At 41.3% G+C, this 23,438-nt stretch overlaps 1 protein-coding gene across 4 annotated transcripts in view; it reads right to left on the bottom strand.

The window, feature by feature from the left end:
• LOC105040890 (protein REDUCED CHLOROPLAST COVERAGE 1) overlaps positions 1–10,351 on the bottom strand; it is a 31,995-nt gene extending 21,644 nt beyond the window's left edge. Inside the window, exons 1-19 of one of the 4 annotated variants that reach the window (XM_073254427.1) lie at positions 10,097–10,351; positions 9,791–9,957; positions 9,585–9,646; positions 8,825–8,917; positions 6,764–6,836; positions 6,263–6,538; positions 6,000–6,067; positions 5,761–5,892; positions 5,525–5,566; positions 4,296–4,820; positions 4,037–4,194; positions 3,402–3,957; positions 2,367–2,429; positions 2,167–2,268; positions 1,739–2,056; positions 1,566–1,658; positions 1,366–1,467; positions 1,163–1,267; positions 387–520 (exon numbers count right to left, since the gene is read on the bottom strand). In XM_073254427.1, the coding sequence (XP_073110528.1) occupies positions 387–520; positions 1,163–1,267; positions 1,366–1,467; positions 1,566–1,658; positions 1,739–2,056; positions 2,167–2,268; positions 2,367–2,429; positions 3,402–3,957; positions 4,037–4,194; positions 4,296–4,820; positions 5,525–5,566; positions 5,761–5,892; positions 6,000–6,067; positions 6,263–6,538; positions 6,764–6,836; positions 8,825–8,917; positions 9,585–9,646; positions 9,791–9,851 (2,963 nt within the window). In that variant the 5' untranslated portion in view covers positions 9,852–9,957; positions 10,097–10,351. The remainder of the gene's footprint in view (positions 1–386; positions 521–1,162; positions 1,268–1,365; positions 1,468–1,565; positions 1,659–1,738; positions 2,057–2,166; positions 2,269–2,366; positions 2,430–3,401; positions 3,958–4,036; positions 4,195–4,295; positions 4,821–5,524; positions 5,567–5,760; positions 5,893–5,999; positions 6,068–6,262; positions 6,539–6,763; positions 6,837–8,824; positions 8,918–9,584; positions 9,647–9,790; positions 9,958–10,096) is intronic. The other 3 variants (XM_073254428.1, XM_073254426.1, XM_073254429.1) reach the window with 3 other exon arrangements.
• Between the last annotated feature and the right edge of the window lie 13,087 nt (positions 10,352–23,438).

Raw genomic sequence — 23,438 nt, forward strand, 5'->3', positions numbered from 1 at the left:
CTAAGAAATAAATGATCTCAAAAAGGCCGATAACCCTTGTTTACACAATAATGTATCATTTAAAGACATTAACATTATATAGCCTCCACATCAGCCTCATTTACACAATAAATGTATCATTTAAAGGCACTAAGATTATATGGCCTGACATACATGAGTGCAATAAATTTCATAAAAACTGATATATGGAAGTCTTTTGGGCCAACCAGACAGAAATAAAATAACTTATCTTATAATCAAAAAAAAAAAACCTAACCTTATTATTTTTCTTACATGATGAAAATATGAAGGGCAATGACAGAATATTAGATGGTAATTGATCACATTAACATCAAAACAAGTCCATGCTAGATGAACTTTAATTTTCAGAAAATATGCAATCTTACTTTAGAGCCAATTCTGTATGTTGAAGTCTGTAATAGAACACAGCTAGGTCCCCATAACTCTTCATCGTATCTGGATGATCCAGCCCAAGTTCCCTCTCATTTATGTCTAATGCCTTTTGCTGATAAATTGTTGCCTGTGAACATTACAACTATACCAAGTTAAAGTTTCAAATTGGGAAGTCAATCTACTCCACACAGGTAAAAAAATTGCATAGACCATTTAATTTTACTTTTATGGATATGGCAAGCTAGAAAAAGAAGATGATTAATTAAAATAAGTACATAAACACAGTAACTTGTAATATTTAATCAACAACAATGGTCTGGAATCTGAAGTCAAGAGATGCATGCTACATTCATCATGAAGAATCCTATCCATCATATATTTCATGAACTTCATCCACATGCACACAGAAGTGAACTATCCCTAATATTTTTTATGTTTTGGTCTATCCGTATAATGAATTGAACAGCTTTATTCTTTTCTCTTAAATTGATTGCATTCCAGCATGTGTAAACTATACCTGAAACATGTTCAGGAAGAGAAAACAAAGATGAAATATGTAAAGATATCGTGCACTATCAAGGTACACCTACCTTGCTTCCAAGTCAGGATCACAATTTTGCTAAATTTTGGCTGCTTTAAAGTTATTCATTAATGATAACCTGAGAACTATCCCATATGGTCTCCGTACCTTGCCAAGGTTTTGTAAAGATGCTAGAAAATAAATAAGAGAACATTACTTTTAGATAGTAGTGAAGATTAAAAGACATGCCTGATTGAAGTCTCCAGTGTGGTAGAGAACAACAGCTAAAAGGCTATAGGCTCCAGCGGTCATCCGGTGATAAGGACCACATACTGTTATTAGCTTTGCTAGAGCCTGCATTCACATAATGCTTACTATGCAAAATGAAGAAAAAGACAGGACAACTATGGTGAAGCAGTATCATCTACATGGATATTTGAGTACAAAACTACCTTTGTCCCATAGTTGACTGCATCTTCAAGTTTGCCCTTGTCAAGAGCTGTTTTTGAAGATTCCAAAAGTTGCCGTCCATCTGCAGATGAGCATGCAACTTGCTGCAAAAGATCCAAGCAGCATGCTGTGGTTCATATTTACAGTATAATCGACTTCAAATAACAGATCCAAACTCATAACAAAATTTGTTTTTTTCTACCTTATGCACAGGCACAATGCTAATGATATCCAATTTGTGAAAGGGAAATGCATGATCCATATCGAAGTCTCTGGGTGCCAGTTCAATACCAACCTAAAGAAAAAGGAAAATGTGAAATCAGTGACTAATTGCAGATCATCCACAAGTTTTAGAAAGACATGACAATGTGTTACCTTATGACATAGTCCTCTCAGAATAGCATACTTCCTCACTTCATGGAAGTTTGTGACTGTAAGTTCCCATTCATATCTCTTTTTCAGAAATGCTACAAGCCATCTCCACACAAGGGGATGCACATTGGCAGCACAATTTGAAACTCGGGAATCAGGAACACCAAGGAGTAAATTCAGTGCTGCAGCAATTGATGTGGCCAACTCTCCACTATCAGAAACAGCAGCAATGACAGCACGGAGAATATGCTTGAAAGCTCTTACTATCATCTCATGGATACAGAGGGACTGCACATGTGACAGCTTCTCTGAAAGCTTGACCTAACAAAATTAATCATTATGCATGAGATAAATGATAATTAGCAGGATATAAAGATATGTAAAGTTGGCCGGTCAAGATAAAAATGACAGTTTATAAACAGGGAACTTACAACTTGCCCTAGAGAGCGCATTCGTAGACCTCTAGTATGCATGAAGTCAGTCAGAGTCCTACCATCAACAGGTGAAAGTTCCAATGAGCCAAAATCTGCAACCTGAAACACATGGCATGGAGCAAATAACATGATGTAGAGGCATGTTGAAATAAGTACATAAAGAATACATACCAGCCAAATCAAATATTGAAGCTTACCAACTTCGGAAGAGCAACTTCATCATAATACTTCAGAGCCATCTCAGTTAATTCCAGTGGAGACTGTTGTTCACAAGAGATTATTCTTTCATCATCACATTAATGTCACATCAAAAATTCTAAATCTACCTGATGTATAAATATATGTTACGCACATTCCATGAGCACTTGCAATTTACTGGTTGAGAAACAGATGACAGATGCTAGGTATGGTGGAACATCATAGAACAACTAAATGAACAGAAGGAGGGTTGTCTCTCCACATATTATGAGGGGTAAAAACATGGTGACCAGCATGCTTAATGTGAAACTAAATAACTACCAAAACATAAGATGATAGCGAAAAACAGCGTACAGTTGACATGTGACCATGTCCAAATTTCAAAGCTACTAACTTGGTGGTCAAGTTATCAGTTTAGAAAGAATTTATTAGAATGAAGCATGAAGTCAATTTGGTTGCACTGGCTGCAATAAGAAAACTAAAATCAATTTAATATCAAAGGAGAAAAAAACAGCAACCTTATCCATCTATATTGTTATATATAAAAGTTTGAGAGCATTTCACATTGGTTTTCAACCTAATATTAATCCTTCATCGATTGGTTCTAAATTTCTAAACTAAGCACCTGTGGGATCAGAAGGGCCGAACTATGAAACATAAAGAACCAATTGGTAGGTAGGTGACCTAATTATTGGCATGAAATCTAAAGCTTATCAAAACCTAGAAAACCATACTTGGGTCCTCTAAGATCAAAATGTTTGATATGGGAATTGCATCAAACCTTTGATGAGTAATTTAAAGACCTAAATGCATTATAACAGAAGCCCAGAATGTGACATCAGAAATTTGAACATGAAAAACCTGTTGTCGATAACATAGTTTAAAGCTGAAAAGCAGTACCTTTTTTTCCTCTGTTATTATAGCATAACATGCAAGACTTGCCGGTTCGATTTCCATTACATCAGAAGTAAAAATATATAAGTGACTAATTCCAAGAGAAGACAAGGAAGCTAGTTCTTCATTAATATTCTTACCTTCAGATGAAGTCCTGTTTCAGATTCCTTTAGTCGTGTAAATGCAGGATCAAGTAACAGATCCTTAAGTGTGCATCCATTCTCACTTGCTTTGCCATCTCCCCGAGGTTCCACAAAAGGCAAATTGGCATTTTGGCTTTCCCCACCAACAAATTCATCAGAAGATTTCTTGTCAAGAGAAAAGGATCCTTGTCCACTTGAATCTGCTTTCTTCTTCAGATTCTTTAGAACCTTAAGAGGCTTCCCAAGGCCTTCAACCCTTGTCTCACTTTTAGCCTTCTCACCACTTTGCTTCTTATCTTTTTCACCAGTCTGTTTCTTCTCTTTCTCCACATTGTTCTGATCCTGCAAATGCTGTATCCAGCAGGCTCCAAGTTCCCATCTCATGAAAATACTGGAGCTAGATTTCTCTTCCTCAAGTTTTACCAGACTCTCATCCAACAATTTCTCCACAAAAGCTTGTGCTGCAGTGAGTTCTTCTTGCTTTGAACTTTGTGACTGATTCAACATTCTTTTGTCTCCCGATGTACAGTTGTTGTGAAGTAGCATTCTTAAACTGAAATAACCAATGATCGCTTCAACAAAATAAAGCCATGTCAAATTTTCTTTGTAACAGAAAAAATAATTATGGGTACCTGTTGATGTTCAAAGCGTGAGCTCCCCCTTCAGGTTGATCCTTGATATCAACAGATTGCAAAGGAAAATTCCCTTTGTTTTGCTCGTGATGATTGACTTTCACGACTGCAATGTAACCACAGTATCTCACATTGACAACACCTAATGTAGTAATATCCTGCACTTAACAGCCACAAGTTTATCCTTTGGCCCTAATGTACATGATGGCGGGAAAAAGGTTTTAAAAAATAAATAAATAAAGTTGGAAATGCGTCATACATGGGCTGCTGTATTTTCATCTGCAGTGATTCCTTTAAGTAGGTTTCTCTCAGCAAGATGTTGAAAGTCCATCCCTGTTGTTTTACTCCCATCAATCTTAGAATCCACCTTACAGCTTGCATCTGAAGCATCCCTAGTGACAATGATGCTAAAATCCCCCACTGTCTCAAAGTGCAAAACTCCATCTGCCTCTGCCAAAGGTGTAACATGTTTTCTCGCCATAACATGTTGTATAGCTCCAATGGCTCTGAAGACCGCAACATCTACAAATAAGCTGTGCAGCAGGAAAGCTCTTCTGTCACGGATTTGCCTTTCCTCTGCTGTTTTGCAAGGCATAGTTGTAAGAAACAGAAACTCATTAGCCCAAGGCAACATATCACTTTTGCCATCTCTTCCCCAACCACCCCCATTGCCTCCCCATGTTTCATCCTCCACTGGAAGGGATGGAAATGATGATGGTGATTGAGCAGCAATTGGAGGAACAAGCCATGTGTTTGCACGAAATCCATAAGGAAGATTTCCAAACTGCAAAAGGGGAGATAAATTATGAATTCTTGATTTACTACTGATCGCTCGCATTTATCAAATTAGCAAGAAGAAGATATGCCAGAAGAAGATATACATGTTATGAAATTGACACCAACAAACAAAAAGATTTCTGGTTATGACAACCATGTGCATCAACAGCAACATGATTAAGATGGTGCACAATCTTTCAGAATATTATAGATCATTTGAAAGTATTACAATAAAATGTATACCGAGCTCTTGGGATGAACCCAGAAACACATCAGGGCAATTATAAGAAATATAATTTAGCCATCTAGCATTTCGGCACATAGAGAACACCTTTTCCTCTCTTTTTTTTCCTTTTTTTTTTTTTTGTTAACTGAGGGTGTGGTAGTGGAGGGTAGGGTACCAATAAAAGATTCTACAAGTAAGGGAACCATAAAACTACACAGGTAGGAGTCCAGGAATAAAGAAAGTGATTATGTCAAATGTTGCATAAGATTCTCCATTACATAAGATAATGCTAACAATTTTTAAGCTCACAAGCGGATTTCTATACCAAGTAACTTAATTCAAAATTTTCTCTACACAGAAACACATCTCTGACTGCAAGAATAAGAATATAAGAGTATAGACCAAGAAGCAGAACTTAGCATCAATCCAATTCAAGCCTTTTACAAGGACAAGAAACAACCAGACTATCTAGACAACATACCAACCTTATTACGTTCCAAGAAAGCTTTCATGAGATCTTCATAAGCCTGTCAGCACACAAAAGTTAGGTGTCAAAGTTCGCATTGGGATCTTGATTCCGCTAGTGTAATGTAACAAGGCAACAGGATCATAATGCTCGAATTCCATGATCACTACATCTCAAGAACATCGTTGAGCTAAATAATTTTAAAACAATGGGAGAAGTAAATAAAACATATAAGAAGGAAAGAAGATGGCCAACATTGTCGAAAGCTCTGCTGAGTTGTCTCAGCAGATCGACGAGATCATGACAAAGCACCCGCTGCTTTCCCAGGCTGTAGAACCCCTTGGCGCGAGCCTCCACGACCACCAGTTTCCCATTGCAAAGCTTCGCCTTTCCAATTTTAGATCCAATTTTGCATCAGGATTCGTAAACAATGCATAATTATCTTGAGAAAAATGATTCTTGAAAGGAGAAAACAAGAAAAGAAAAAAAAGTACTTCAAGGAAGAAGAGATGGTCATCAGAGGGACATTCGTCTTGCCGAGGTTTCTCTGTTCGCCTTATGACTGCAAGAGAAATAAATCAAGGGGAAAAAAAAAGTTCTTGATTCTGGAATCCCAGAAAAGGAGAGAGAAAAGAACACTTCTTGATTCTTAGAAAAAGAACATAACACTTCTTGATTCTGGGAAAAAGGACCACTTCTTGATTCTTGGATCGGAAAAGAAAGAAACGAAGAAGAAGAGAAGAAGCCAGAAGCGTACACTGGACAGGAGGGGTCAGATGGGAGAGGGAGAAGAACTCGTAGAAGGCCCCGAGCCTGGGGCACGCGCCGCTCATCTCCTCCTCGCCGTCCGCCGGCGCCTCCTTGGGCGGCGGAGCCGTCTTGGGGGCCGCGACACCACCGCCTCCGGCGGCGCTCCGCTTGGCATCCTTGCCGGCGGAGTCCTTGACGGGCGACGGGCCGAAGCAGGACGTGCAGGCGATGATGTCGAGAAGCCGCCTCACGTGCGCGACGGCGCTCTCCTCGTCGTAGTCCTCTGCACCAGCGAAAGCGACGCAACGGTCGGTCAGTCCATAAATAAAATTGGTGTTTTCTCGCTGTCCGGGGAATCGCGGTTCGAGCGATATCCGTATTTACCGTATATGATTGTATTCCCGCTCACCGTTTATATCGGAATTTACGGGAAGCTTCCCCTTTGGGATTTCGATACTATTTATTTGATATAGGAAAATTAGGGAGGAGGCTGAGTTATAGTATTTACCTTCGATCAGGCTAAGAGTGCACGGCTTTAAAGCGGCCACGTCCACAGAGTCTTTCAATCTCGGCCCCCGGATCTGAAATGGAGGGCATGATGCTGAGATACTAGTTTTTTTTTTTTTCAATTTTTTGGGCCACGCGTATGGCAGAGAGTAGAAATGCAGCATAAGATAAAAAAATAAAAAAAATCTTTTTCCTTGGCCGCGTGATTCTTCAAAGTGGTCTCACATAATCTGATTATTAGTAAGGAATATCAGTTGCAATTTATTTGAGAATTAAAACAAAAAAATTATATAATGATGACACCTATTTTTGTTATAGATAAATTTTTTTTTTAATCAAAAAAATACTTCATATTTCATAAGACTTCCGCCAAGCAAGTTATGCTCAAAATTATTTTTGAATCACAAAGCACATGGTTGATTTAGAAAAAGATAGCTCCTTTGACCGACAAATTTTTATATTTATTTTTGTTTCGAGAAGGTTGCTGCAGAAGTATTTTATTCTTTATTTTTTATCCTTAGCTTTCATATATTTGTTTTAAATAATAAATATTTTTTAAAAATTTTAATATTTTTTAAAATCATGATCATAAATATAACAAGATTACCTTGGTTTTGGATGCTTAATTTATAATGTGTTTTGTTGCCCGGTTTCCAAATTAATGGAAACCAAAGATGATATTTTCCAAATATTGGAGAGCCAAATATGGATTTTGGCTTTAATTTAGATAGATATTGCTAGTCAGATTTTAGATTTAGTTAGACTCTTGTCATAATAATACAATACCCATATGCGATTTATATGCAACGTCAAAAAAGATGTTCAACATCCTCACATGCAATTCATATAATACCACAATGATATACAACCAAACTTATATAACTTCAACAAATCTCTTTTTCTTCCCATTGGATTTAGATCGGCCTACTCCCAAACTACTCATGGGTACTGACCTACTCTGAGCCTATATTCTTATCATGTAGCTGGTTGTACTAGTCTAATCCATAAATTCAATAAAATTTTTATTCTAATCATCCAAACATATGATAATTTAAATCAATTTTGAAAGCCATAGAGGTTGTATTAGGATTGAAATTAATTGGATATTTTTTGGTAAATGAAATTAATAAGCTTTGGATGGTGGTCTGTGACCAACATGCGAAGTTACACTCCTGATGCATATCATGGTGTTCTAGACCTTGTGGGCACGCATTTTACACAACTACATACAATCCCTTTTCTTTAAAAAGAAAAAAGCTTTCTAGACTTCCACTGTGTCGCTCTACTCGTAATTCTGCTTCGTTTCTTGTTAGGATCTACCAAAGTTGAACTCTTGACCATGGTGAGTTGAACAAATCCACTCCAACATAAACATATAAAAGGAATGACACGTGCAACAAGAACATTTATAAATAGAAATGTCATTATGCCATAATAGAACTGCATGGTTAACAAGGAACTTTTCTATTGCTCAACTTTGAACTAATCTTATGTAGGTTACTAGCCTACCGAGAGAGACACTATCATGGTCTTTTTGCATGAACCTTTTAAAGACATGTTCATCAGGCGCATCGTGCTACTTGCTACGCAACATTCATTTACGATGAAATACGGTTCCAAAAGGAGTACCATTCTGTAGCCATGTGGTAGACGATGGGGCAATATTAACCGTTCATTCGTTATTCCTTATACCAGTCAAGGAGAGAGAAGATCTCCATGAAACATGAGTTGAACGGTTGATATTGATTACGAAACAAAATCAGTGCAACATATAGAAAAATCCTGTAAATGAGGAAGTGTTACACAATTTCCACGCAAATCACTTGTCTAGTAGTATGATAAAATTTCTACATCACTAAACCATTTCTTTTCATTAGAAATTTCTACACACCGCTCGTGCATCAATCAACCCATCCACCGACAGCCATTCTTACCACCAAGGGGGAAAAAATCAACCAATCCTTTGCCAAAATCCCTTCCATATTTTCCTTTTGAGTCCAAAAGTCTAAATAAAGAAAAAGAAATCTTTGAAAACGAGGGGGGAGGAAGGTGGGTTGCGTACCTCGTGACACAGAGAGTAGTTCGTGATGGCACAGGTGACGGTGTTGACACACAGCAGGCGCCGTACATCCAATATCCTGTCCGTCGATATTCCCTGCACAGTTCCCACATCCAAACTCCATCATTCACCGTCCGAAAAAGAAAAAGGGAGAGAGAAGAAAGATCTAATTACAATCCAATGGCTATGGCTACGATAAATTAGATGGAACAAAGAAGACGGGTTCCATCCTATTTCACGTACTAGGAAAAGATAGATATTTTGTTTCCAATCATGGTGGGCTTGCAATTAATGTTGGAACACTATTAATTGGACTGGGGGCGGGTCACCTCATTTCCCAGCCTGAGCTTTCCAGGTACGGCGCGGGTCGCGGCCACGAGGCCCGCGGGCGTACCCTGAAGCCTACCGGGGGGGTGAGAGGGGAGTGGAGCTCGCGGGGAAAACATGGCTTCCCTGATATACGACTCCATTCCGCTTTCGTGGATGCACCCCATTTATTTTTTCTTTTTTTATATTTTTTAAATATTCTGAATCCAGTCATCTATCTTTCTTCATACAATTCTGGTGTTCCGTGTCTCTCACGTGACTGCTCTCCTCTGAACCCTTCGTTTCTAATCTCATAACATTATCTCCAATTCAAATTTCTTTACATGGCTCACAAGTTATCGAATGTTTCACGGTAGAAAAAGAAAACAGAGAGGATCAACAACCCCAAAAAAGTAGAGAGGATGTAGATGGACAGTTTGGAGAGAATTAATTATACCTTAAGAATGACATGGGACTCATCAGGGAGATTTATGGTGATGTCCATGGCCACAGGGAGAACTAGAAATGGAACAAGACAAAGTTAGCAATCAGCCAACAAAATCTAACACCATGAAGTGCATATCTTTCATAATTAAAATAATAATAATAATAATAATAATAATAATAATAATAATAAACTTCAGGGAATTTTTGTTTGCTTACTTTTCTCATCTTTCTTCTTCTTCTCGCCCTTGGCCTTCCCTCGGCCGCCCTTCGGTGCCATTTCCGGTGCTCGCTGCCTCCTTCTGAAATATAGATGCAGCAATTCCTCAACTGAACTACATACAAACCGCTGGGCTTTTCTAATGGCTTCTTATAACGAAGAGATGCTGTTGTGGGACAACCAACGCACCGAATTAGATAAATGAAGGCGGTGTTCAAATACTCTTACCTTGAAGCCCACTCATATTAAAAAATAATATCACCCAATATAAATAAAATGAAGAGAATTGGATGAACAAGTCTAACCTCAGAAAAGAAATTAAAGAGACTGAGACTGCCTTCAAGGCGGTGCTCGGCGCCGAGAAAGAGAAGTGGTTTTATATATTGGCTCTTCTGAAGGAGCTGGAGGAAGCTAAGAAGAAAGGAGGAGTCGCCATTGGAGAAAGAAAGAGGGAGACACAGGGATAGAAAGATAAAGAAGAAGAAGCGAGGGGGAGCGAGATGGTGAGAAGGGGTGGCTCATGATAAGGGAGGAAGGGTGGAGATTTAACGGTCAGATAGGACGTTTGGCTGTTTGTGATAGCGTCTTCCCTGCGGGACAGCAATCGATCCAACCATGGAGATTTTATTCATTTATTCCCATTTATAGAGAGATAAATGGGAATAATTTTACTGGGCATTTTGGTGAGCGGAGAGGAATTTTTTCTCTTTTGCATTTTTTTTTTTTTTTTTTTTTTTGTGGGATATAACCCACCAGAGACGGAGGAAGATGAGACGATAGGGAGGGCCACTAGAGCCGTTGGATGGAGAGGAGTGGGGGTGGGGTGGCCGCTAATGGGTGCTCCACCCATGCCAGCCGTCCAATGTAGATTGGACAGCGCGATCCCGTTTGCTCCCGAAGGCTCTGCGGCTCCACCGTCGGCGGAGGGGAATGGTTTATTTTTTGCCCCCTATATTTTTTGTTTATCTTCTGGATTGGCTGTACATGCTAGCCCACTAGACTAGGATTTTTTACAAATAAAATGCAGTTAGATCCGATATGCAACTACGTTAGACTCATCATAAGACCGGGTTTGGCAAAATTCCCAAAGATTTGGACCGTTCATGACATGCCATGGCAACACCAAAATTGGTGAAGTCAGCGGGTAAATGAGTGTTGGCTTAGTGCGTTGCACATTTATTGCTCCAAAAATTTGAAAAAGATGAGAATATGATTTTTTTTTTCATAAAAAAATATTATATATATATATATATATATATATATATATATATATATATATATATCAGATATGAGTTTTTGATAGAGAAAATTCTTATTGAGAGAGATTCTATCACTGTTATCAATTAGATCCGAGATGACACAAAATAGTTGGAGGTCCATCTGCTCTTTTATGACATATGAACTCTTTTACGTAGCTTCGTTATAGTATCTGTTTAGCGTATTTTTCAAAAAATAAACAATGACATCGATTGAATCGTTTCTTACATGATTGAGTACCGATGACTGAACCAGATGATGGGATCAGACATATCCGCATGTCCTATAAAATATTTTATTTTTTAATTTTTTGGGATGTACTCATATTAAAATGGTGTAAGCATCTGTTTGTACCAAAAAAATAGAATAAAATCTTTTTGTTGGTAAATGATACTAGTTGCACAGTAATAAATTCACGATACCTGGATGAGAATTCTCCTTTCATTGCAAAATAGGTACCTAATAAGATGTAGCTCATATAGTATATCCTCTCACTTTTAAGCAAGAGACTAAGGGTTTTGAGCTTTGAAATTATGCTTATCCTCGATACTTCAACCCTCTTGCTGAGGGATTTTCTCGGATTGCAAAATACTAACCCTATAAGCAATCGATCTCGTATTGTCCAAGTATCTAGTAGAGAGCAGCAGAGACGTTCTCACCTTTTTGATCTCAAAAAAAAAAAAAAAAAAAAAAAGAAGAAGAAGAAAGACACCCTTACGAATAGGTTAGACCAGATACTTGTAATGTTTTGTACCTGAGCTTCACCTTGCCATTGCTCTCTGCCAAGGAATGAAATATAAGCTAGAAATTTAGGGATCAATAGCTACATAACTAATACATGACATTTACCCTTACTTTCTGAAACAACAAGTACTTGGTGAGGCAATACATTTTTGTTGAAGGGACTCAATAAGGTAGAAAAGGCTTGTGTTTTAAATGATAATTGGATCTCTTGAATCAGTTGTATGGTTTCATTATATATAGATTGTGGGAATAATGTCGATCCAACTATCATGGGCAAAGTTTCAACTACAAGTTTGCAAATTTTTTCCTTCGAAAGGGTAAGCCACGAGGTCTGTCTTTACTTGACCTTAGTTCAAACTCCTCCTTAATTTAAATATCCTGTTGCATCTATTAGTCTTTAATCACTGACTCTCTAATACCCTCTTCTTTTGGGATCTCCTTGGTGTATATTCCTCCTGCCAACCCTTAATTGAGTGTTGTTTTGCAACCTTAATAACATGCAAGGTCAATAAGTATTGCTCGCCAAGTCCAAAACATAGTGGCCATGTTAGATTTGAATAATCTTTCAACTTATAATCAAGTTATACTAAAAATTCTCGATCTTCAGTGCTAGGAAATGGATCAAAGAATCATTTTCGGAAATATAGGTGTATTTAGCAATTACTTTTATGGAGTGAATTGAGAAATCACTATATTAATAAAAGATTATTAAAAAAAAATTATAGTTGAGACAACGTCCCCTATTATTAATTATAGAGCTCTCGCAAGGGAACCAGTCCACTGAAGTCAATGATAAACCTACCTCGCACTATCAGGGTCACCAACCTCATTTCCATCAAATCTTTTTATCGCCCCTCAATTTTGTGAGCATTACATCACATAAGCTTTGGCGATGCCTCTTAATTCCCTCAAAGATCAATCTCTTCTATCATCTAATTTGGGAGAACAATTTTCTCGAGAGAAATTGATCGATGCGTCATGGATGCTCTCCACACTTGAAGACCACCGACAATGATTTTTTGCCTCTTCACCGGCAATCGTAGTCTTTTCAAAGGAAAAAAAATGCTCTATCATCAAATCAAAAAAAAAAAAAAGAGGGGGTAGAAAAGCCATCGATTCCTTTTTAAATAAATAAAACTTCTTTGTTCCATTTGAATTCAAAAAGATGATTAAATTTGATCTAGATAAGATCAGGACTTACCCTCACCATTTGCAAGTTTGCTGGTCCATCCGAAATGAGCAAAATAATTAAATCTTAACTCAAAATTTGCACCTGAAATTCTCTTTCCTTCCGAGTGTCTCTCCTTCAACTAGGGCTTAGTTTTATCTCTCGTGAGTCCATTTGCTTTTGCTCAAGATTTTTACATTTCGGTAGGACTAACGTTCTAATGAGTTAATTTGAATTAATCCTATGTTTAATTCTGACCTTACCATCGCATGCTTACCCCTCCTCCACCCCAACTAATAAAAAAAAGAACACTTTAATTTCAGTCTTTAAGAAAATATGCCATCAACATGATCATCTGATCCCATAAGAATTGTATTTAAAAAAATTTAGGATGTATTTGGTTTGTGATTGAAATCAAAATGAAGATTCGAATGATCATATTCTTCGACGCGTTTGGTCTATGACTAGATTTGGAATGAGATTTACATACTAAAAGAGAGTCCGGATTGAATTTTGAATGATTGTAGGTATACCTCTACAATCAAAATAAAAATGAATCTTTTCCTAATCAAATAATTCGAATAAAAATCATACCTTCTCATTTTCACCTCAAAAGCCAACTCTTTCTGTTCGGACCTGAGAAAAATTTATAATCACAGAGTTAAGGTAAGGGCACATCCGAAAGCCGTTTTGTAATACGGCATGATCGTGCCACTTGGTGCGGGCAGTAATGTTTGGAAATGTCATGCATTAATCATGGACGACGTACTAGTCTACCGCAAGCTTGTGAATCAAAATTAACGTTAGTTTGGTTTCCTCTTAATATCAAACCGTGGCTGGGAGCCAGGTTGTCCTTATCTCATAGGTATGAGAAAAACCTAACCAAGAAGGGAAATGAGGAAAAGAAAAATCTTCAATAGGATCTCTGCGAGCATCTTTTTTTTTTTGTACAATCAACTGCTACAAGAACGAAAAAAACCCATCGAGTAAAATAATTTTCCTCTATTCAAGAAAAACGAAAAGCTGAGCTAGTGGCATAGAATGACTCGGGAGTTTCTTTATATATGTTGGCCTTTTCGGCAGTGGAATGATAATGGAGTGGCATCAGGCATGGATTGGAAGATGAATTACTGGTCATCACATTCTGATAGCATCAACGCTGAGGAGGGAACAAATCAAATATAAGTATATTTGCATCCATGTTCATTTCTATTAGGCAGATACAAATATGAATTATGGTGCTAAGGTTTGTATACATATTTTATTCAAAAGGATGGGATACAAATCGGATGTTGAAAAAACAGATACAAATAAATTGGTTACTTAAATTTTATGAGCCTCTAAATCAAAGATAGCACTTTACGAAGGTAAATCAAATTGAAGATATTAATGTCATCATTTATTTCATTTTAAGTTTTTGAGAACCATATAAGATCTCATATGATTGCAAATAGGATCAGAATTTCTTTTAATGCATGTATGTATGTATGTATGTATGCACCTATGTATTTATGTATTTATACTTCATACATACATAGATTCAAGTGTTAAAATAGATTTAGATAAATATTACTCGATCTATATATTGTGATTTGTAATTAGCGAAGAGGCAGGCAAATGAAAGAAGATCAACAAGGAAGAGTAGTGCTCATGTGAAAGAGTTTTGGTAGGAACTCTTACTCTTGATCTTGTTATTGTGCTTTTGATAGGTGGGATGAGTACATTTTTATACACCATATGCGGTGTAGAAAAAATGCACCGTCCCATCTGATTGGGTCTGCAATTTCACTTTTTCGTTTAAGATTTTGAATGACAAAAATGCTTCTCCTCTTTTGAAAAACTTATAAAATCCTATGGTCATGTTATGACATCCTGCAGTCAAATTATGACTTTCTGCATATAGGAAGTAATAATTTGGCCACCGATGTTATACAAAAAAGAAGGGACATTTTCATCATTTAAAAATTTTATAAATTTTTAATGATAAAAATATTCTTTTCTCTTTATGACTTTAGAAAGAAAAATTATGACATCTTATATGTAGAAAATTATAATTTAACCATAGCATGTCATAATATGATCGCAGGATGTCATAATTTTTTCAGAAGAGGATGAGCATTTTTTTTCATTCAAAATTTTAAACAAAAAGTAGAAATATAGGTATTAAATTTGTGTTAGAAAATGGTGGTTACATGGTCCAATTATGTGAGTCGGTGTATTTTTTCTACACCACAAACGGTGTACAAAGAATTTCTCTAAATGAGATTAGATCCCCTGCATAGCAAAAACTTTGGGATCTATTCTTTTAAGGATAGAAAAACTTATCTAGAAATTTATATTTTTCTAAATAAGTATTTTTTAGATAATATTTAAATAAAAATATAGTTTATCCGTATTCTTTTATATATTAAAAAATAACTTAAGAATTTGTTACTCATGTTCTTTTGCATTACTTGTTTCTTGAACAAGTTGCTAAAATCTATCCATAATTTCTATAATACCTTTTATTATATAAATATTATTATATATGATAATATAATATATTATATTATAGTATATATACTATAATATATAATATTATAATATATATATTCTTAAATATGGATAATATATGTTACATAAATAATATGATATAATATGATAAATTATATTATATAATAAAATAATATGGTATATAATATTAATATATATTAAAATAATATATTATTATATTATATTATATTATAATAATATAAGAATAATAAATAAGATATTATACTATTATATTATATTATTATAATAATATATCATATTAAAATAATAAAGTATTATTATTTGATAATATACTATATTATGTATAAGATAATATTATATATTATTATATTATTATTATAAAATTAGGGGTATATTAGGAATGAAATAAATAAAAAATTTTCAATTGATGGGAAAATGACTTACCCACTTTTTAAATGGATAAAATTTTTTTTCATATTTCATGCGTAAATACTATCTATAGAAAAATAATTTACTCATCTAGAGAAGTGTGAAAATATGAGTAAATTGGTTCATAAAAAAATCGATCAATTTTTTCATAATATTTATCTATCAAAAAAAACAACTCTTAATTGCTAACTATTACTAACCGTTGAGAACCTGATAACTTCTAACGGGCAAGGGAACAGCCTCACAAGCATGAACCCTATAAATGAATCCCAACACCCACCATATAGTATATTCAAGCAGTTGAACGAAAGTAGAAACAAAGTTTTGGCGACTCACCAGCTTTAACGCATCGTTGCAATTAATACCCCATCCAACAATGTTCACCAAGCAGATATATTGGGCAGTTGATGTAAGCTCCATCATGAATTGCTTACAATGGAGCTGAGCTTTTTTTTTTCCCCCCCAAATTGAATAGCAAATGCTACCCATGAGAAACTTGCATTGCTCAACTTTGCATCATGTTAGAAGATCTTCATCCACTGTAGCACAATTAAAATTCCATGACTAAGACTCCAAGCAAGCTCCTTCATCTCATTCCGAATATCCTAGCATGAGATTGACCATGGTTTTTGGGGGAAAACAATCCTAGAAAGGCTTGGAATTTGCGTGATGTTATTTATGGTTGAGGCGCAAATTCGTACTTGTATAGAAAACATGAAAAAAATCATGATTAATTTTCTACCACAAAAGATTCAACAAAAATAGATAGAAAGAAGCAACACGCTTTGAAACTTCTCATGGACGAACTTTACTCTCCATCTATATACCATTCTGAGCTGATAAATCCAAACGTGCCACATGAATTGTCTTGGATGTAGGTTTGGCTTGAAATGGGACGAGTTGCCAAGGAAGATGCATGCTGGTGCATGATATGAAAACATAACAAGTAGCTTGATGCCTGATAAAGCATAGGGGTTGATGCGGGAGAAGGACTCTCCCCCTTTTGCATGATTTCACCATTGGATTATGCAATTGTCGCTCTGAGATCTACGCAAATAGATCAAAGAAGATCAATAATTCTTTCATGAGAAAGATACAGCCCGAACCCTCTAATAAATGCCAGTGATACAAAAGATCAGCATATGCAATTGTCCTTAGTTCAAGCTGCTGGTAGCGATCGACGTGATGCTACCATGCTAGTCGGATCCAATCTAGATCTGTTCTTCAGCTGCCACTATTGTGATGTTAGTTCTTATTAATTTGCTTTCATACACACACATATTATGTAATGAAATTATAATATTCACACAGTGCATGTGAGCTCAATCACGAACAAAGGAAAAGGTTCAACTATTATGATACCAAGGACACGAAATTGCAAGGATTGCCCTTTGTGATTGCCATAGGCTTTTCCATTTCGACCGTCAACCCAACCCATCTCATGCAGTAAAGTAGAAATCAATCAATCTGGAGTCTCGAGGACTCCCAAGAGGAGCTCTTCCCTTGGATTCTCTACTACAACATAGCCAGATCAAAAGAAGTTGGACTAATTTAGATAAACCTATGAATCAAGACTCGTACCGAGGCTATCAGATTCAAGCTAAATTAATCTTTTGTCAAACACTCAAAATTTTGCTTTTAGATTTAGATTCATTCTCGACAAGTGCAAACACACTCTCTGTTGGAGAATACCGACCGATCCCGCTCACGCCGGCTTATAATCGAACATACCCGACCGACCGACCGACCGACCGACCGACCGACCGACCGACCGACCGACGCCATTACCGATCGATTAACGGCTCTCTACCGACTGAACCAGAAAATCTGATGGCCGACTCTCGCAACATACCCGACTGACCGTCGAAGGGGCCCGAGTCTCCACCCGACGCCACACAGCTGGCCACCGACCTAGGGTCGGTCGACTCCTCCGATCGCCGTACAGCTGCCAGAGACTGTCAGCCCTGACAGCAGCATGCGGCACTGCCGCCTAAGGGCATTATCTCACTTAGGACATTGTCAACCCTAGTGATTTGACAGCCCCACGGTGATGTGACACTTTCACGGCGACTCTGACGGTCTACGACGAGTTGACAATTCCTCAATTGTCTGCGCCATTAATGACGGCGCCATACTACGCTCCACTATATATATCGGGGAAGGCTACAGTGCTACAGGGGCTGAAAAAATAACAGGCTTGCTCCCTTTCTCACTCTCTCTCGATTGAGCTCTCTGTCTTCATTTTACTGTTGCCCAGTCACCTCTCTGACTTGACCGTCGGAGGGCCCCACCGGAGCCGCCTCCGGTCAGTGTGGACTTTCTTTTTGCAGGCGCTCGTTCCCGGCGACCAGACGACGAGGGGATTGACCGCAACAGATTGGCGCGCCAGGTAGGGGCTTGCTAGCACAAGCAGTAGATACTAATGACAAAGACAAGAGCTCAACGATCGAGAGTCACCGGGTCGGCGAGGCGCTCTTCCCGCCGGGAAGAGGCCTCTCCGCCACCCTCCGTGGCGAAACCCAGCTCTCCGCACCCCGCAGTGACCACGGAGGCGCAGATTGCGGCAATCGTGCGGCAGATGACCGTGCTGACGGACGTGGTCAAAAGCCTCCAGCAACAACCGACCGGGCAACCGGCAGCACGTCCGATGTCCTCCCGGAGCAGCCGCCGGCGCCCGCGTCGACCTTCGTCCTCTCCGCTGGAGCGCCTGCCACAGCGCTCCCACAGAGAGGAGGGGCGGCCGCGGCACGATGCCCATCAGTCCCACCAGCTCTCTCCCTCCCAGCTGGAGCGAGCGAGGAAGGAGAAGCGACCGCGAACGCCGTCTGCCTCCCTCTCAGAATCTTCTGGAGACTCCACTCTCGGGGTCTCCCAGCACCGACGGACGGACGACTACGAACGTAGGTTTGAGAAAATCGACCGTCGGCTTGCACAGTTGCAGGTGGACGGGCAGAAGTCTTCGAACGACGTCGACTTCCAGACCGCCCAACCTCTTTCCCGACTCATTCTCGACGAACCGATCCCCAATCGGTTCAAGATGCCACACGTGGAGCCCTACGACGGCTCCACCGACCCAATTGACCACCTGGAGAGCTATAAAGCTCCCATGACGATTCAGGGGGCAACCGACGCTCTCTTTTGCATCGGCTTCCCCGCCACGCTCCGCAAGGCTGCCAGGGCCTGGTACTCCGATCTTCGATCCGGAAGTATCCACTCCTTTGGGCAGCTCGAGCACTCTTTCGTGGCTCACTTCAGCACCAGCCGGAAGCCGCCGCGAACGTCGAACAGCCTTTTCTTCCTCAAACAGGGAGAAAATGAGACGCTCTGACACTTCGTGGCGCAATTCAATACGGTCACACTTGAGGTCCGGGACCTCAACGAAGACATGGCTATCTCAGCCATGAAACGGGGGCTGAGGGCGTCCCGATTCACCTACTCCCTGGACAAGACCCTCCCCCACACCTATGCCGAATTGCTGGAGCGCGCGTACAAGTATATGCGCGCGAACGAAGGAGCCTCCGACCGACGCTCAACCGAGTTCAAGGGTCTGAAGGAAAAGCGAAGGAAGGGTCGGGACCCCGCCAGATCCAGCAGGCCCCCGACTGATGGTCAGGTCTCGCCCCCGCGACGAAACCAAAAGTCACCCCGACGGCAGACTCCGAGGCTGACACGCTCTAGGTATGACTCCTACACTCCTCTCTCCGCTCCCCGTGCGCAGATTTTGATGGAGATCGAGGGGGAAGAATACCTGCGACGGCCTCCGCCTCTGAAGGCAAAAGGCCTCGACCGACGGAAGTACTGTCGATTCCACCGGGGCCACGGCCACAATACCGAGCAATGCATCCAGCTTAAGGATGAGATCGAAGCTCTCATCCGCCGAGGGTATCTCGGTAAATTTCAGAGGAATCCGCCGACTCGACCTGTGGCCGACCGACGACCCCCGCCGACTGAGGAAGCGACCACCAATCAGCCGACGGCCGGGGTTATCAATATGATTTCCAAACGACTTGGCCCGGGGATGTCTGCTGAAGGGGAGCCCATGAAGAAGCTGCGCCCAAACGACGTGATTACTTTTACAGAGGAAGACGCTCGGGGCATCCAAACTCCCCACGACGACGCTGTTGTTATTTCGGCAACAATAGCAAACTATGATGTAAAAAGAATTTTTGTAGATAATGGAAGTTCGATAAATATTTTATTTTACTCGACCTTCTCCCGGATGCAACTGTCAACCGACCGACTCAAGAGGGTCTCTACGCCCTTGATAGGCTTTGCTGGGGATGCCGTCGCGATGGAAGGTGAAATTACCCTGCCCGTGACGACCGGCACCGAACCACGACAAAGCACGGTTTATTTGACTTTTGCGGTTGTCCAAGTGCCCTCGGCCTACAATGCCATACTTGGAAGACCCAGACTTAACGCCCTCAAGGCGATCGTCTCGACGTACCATCTTCTAGTTCGATTTCCGACCAGAAACGGAGTCGGGGAGATGCGCGGAGACCAACAGCTCGCTCGCCGATGCTTCCAGATCACCGCTCAGAACGACGAGTTGAGGGGCTCCCTGACGATCGACAAACTAGACTAACGAGAGGAGGAAGAACGGGGCTTGTCGGTCGAACAACTCGTGTCAATCCCGATTGCGAGAAACCCCGACCGAAAGGTATGGGTCGGGTCTCAACTGCCTGACCCAGAACGGCGACGGTTGACAGAGCTGCTAACGGCCAACGCCGACATATTTGCTTGGTCGGCAGCAGATATATCGGGCATCCCCCTAGAGACAATAACCCACCGACTCAACATCGACCCGACGATGAGACCGGTGAGGCAGAAGAAAAGGTCTTTTGCTCCCGAAAGACAGAAGGCCATCGACGAAGAAGTGGACAAGCTGCTCGAGGCGGGCTTCATCAGAGAAGCCACATATCCCGATTGGCTCGCCAATATCGTCATGGTCAAGAAAGCCAACGGGAAGTGGAGGATTTGTATTGACTACACTGACCTAAATCGGGCCTGTCCAAAAGATAGCTTTCCACTTCCAAAGATCGACCAGCTGGTGGATGCGACGTCCGGATTTCGACTGCTCAGTTTCATGGACGCCTTTGCCGGATACAACCAGATCCGGATGGCGCCCGAAGATGAGGAGCACACTGTCTTCCTGACCCCCAAGGGCCTCTACTGTTATCGAGTGATGCCCTTCGGGCTGAAGAACGCCGGTGCCACCTACCAACGACTTGTCAAGAAGGTCTTTAAAGACCAGATCGGGCGCAACATGGAAGTATATGTGGACGACATGCTGGTGAAAAGTACGCAGATTTCGGATCATGTTCAGGATCTCGAAGAGACTTTCCGCACTCTACGACAACATCAAATGAAGCTGAATCCGACTAAGTGCGCTTTTGGGGTGACCTCAGGAAAGTTTCTCAGATTCCTGATTTCTCAGCGAGGGATCGAGGCCAACCCTGAAAAAATAAAGGCGATCATCGACATGCGTCATCCGAACACCAAGAAGGAGGTCCAGCAGTTGAACGGAAAAATCGTCACTCTCAGCCGGTTCATTTCTCGATCAGCTGAAAGGTGCCTCCCATTTTTCAAAACTCTACGGCAGGCGAAGGGCTTTTCTTGGTCGGATGAGTGCCAACGGGCCTTCGAAGATCTGAAGAAGTACTTGGCTTCCCCGCCGCTGCTTGTGAAGCCGGAGGTCAGGGAGACCTTGTATCTCTATTTGGCCACCTCCTCTGAGGCGGTCAGTTCGGTGCTCGTCCGAAAAAATGAGAGCCGAACCCATCAACCTATCTACAATACCAGCAAAGTGCTCCGCGGCGCTGAAGCTCGATATTCGGAGACGAAAAAGATGATTTTCGCCCTGACCGTCTCCGCACAACGACTCCGTCCATACTTTCAGGCGCATGCTATTGTGGTTCTCACCAACCAGCCCCTTAGGGCGATATTGTGCCGACCGGATACGTCGGGACGACTGACGAAGTGGGTGATGAAGCTCAGCGAGTTCGACATACAGTACCAACCGCGACCTTCCTTGAAGGCCCAGGTCCTGGCCGACTTCATCGCCGAATGCCCGACGGCCGACCAAGGGACGGAAGGTGCGAAACCAGGACGAGACGCGGTCTCCAAGCCAGACCCGGTCTCCACCTGGGTACTGCACATTGACGGAGCTTCAAACGCTTAAGGGAGCGGGGCTGGGTTCTTGCTCACCAACTCGGATGGGGTAGTCACCGAGCACGCCCTCCGATTCGACTTCAAAGCCTCCAATAATCAAGCCGAGTACGAAGCGCTCCTCGTCGGCTTGAGGATGGCGAGGGAACGGGGCGTCGACAGCCTCCGGGCATTCTCCGATTCTCAGCTGATCGTGGGGCAGGTCAAAGGTGAATTCGAGGCGCGAGATCCGACCATGGCCAAATATCTCCAGAAAGTGAAGGATCTCGTAACGCGCCTCAGGTATTTTGAAATTTTCCATATCCCTAGGTCGGAGAATGCCCGGGCCGACGCACTTTCCAGACTGACGACTTCGGCTTTCGACTCTTTGGGCCGGACGTTCGTGGAGAACCTCGAGCAAGCGAGTATCGACCAAGTCGAAGAGGTGCTACAACTAACAGCTGAGCCAAGCTGGATGGATCCGATTGTTCGGTTCCTGACTGACGGAATCAATCCTGAGGATCCCACGGAGGCCCGACGGCTCCGATGGTCGGCCTCTCAATATGTGATCATGGATGGCCGACTCTACAAAAGGTCGTTTTCCTTTTCCTTGCTCAGGTGTTTGGGACCGACCGACGCAGATTATGCTCTCCGAGAAGTGCACGAAGGAATCTGCGGGAATCACTTGGGGGGCAAATTTCTAGCCTACAAAGTCCTGCGACAGGGGTACTACTGGCCCACCATGAGGAAGGGCACGGCTGAGTTGGTCCGAAAGTGCGAACCTTGCCAGAAGTACGCCAACGTGCAGCACCGATCGGCCAGCCAAATCGCTCCTATTGTCGCTCCATGGCCCTTCGCTCAGTGGGGGGTCGACATTCTCGATCCTTTTCCTCCAGCATCGGGTCAAAGAAAGTTCATAGTCATCGCCATCGACTACTTCACCAAGTGGGTGGAGGCCGAGCCCCTGGCGCAGATCACCGAATGGAAGATGGAGGACTTCGTCCAAAAATCCATCATCTTCAAGTTCGGATTGCCGCATACCATTATCACCGACAATGGGCGGCAATTCGACAACCAAGACTTCAGAGACTTCTGCGTAAGGTTTCACATCATGCACCGACTGACTTCAGTCGGTCACCCACAGTCCAACGGCGAAGTCGAGGTGACCAACCGGACCATACTACATGGACTTAAAATCCGACTAAATGAAGCCAAAGGCCTATGGGTCGACGAGCTAGGCTCCGTTCTGTGGGCTTACCGAATGACCCCCCGCGCTCCGACCGGGGAGTCGCCTTTCGGTTTGGCCTATGGGACGGAGGTGATGATTCCACTCGAGATTGGGCTGCCATCTATCAGGGTCGAGCGGTATCAAGAGCCGGACAACTCTGATTGTCGGAGGGCCGACCTAG

This window comes from Elaeis guineensis, chromosome 3 (genome assembly GCF_000442705.2).
Source record: "Elaeis guineensis isolate ETL-2024a chromosome 3, EG11, whole genome shotgun sequence".
Classification (NCBI taxonomy): Eukaryota; Viridiplantae; Streptophyta; class Magnoliopsida; order Arecales; family Arecaceae; genus Elaeis; species Elaeis guineensis.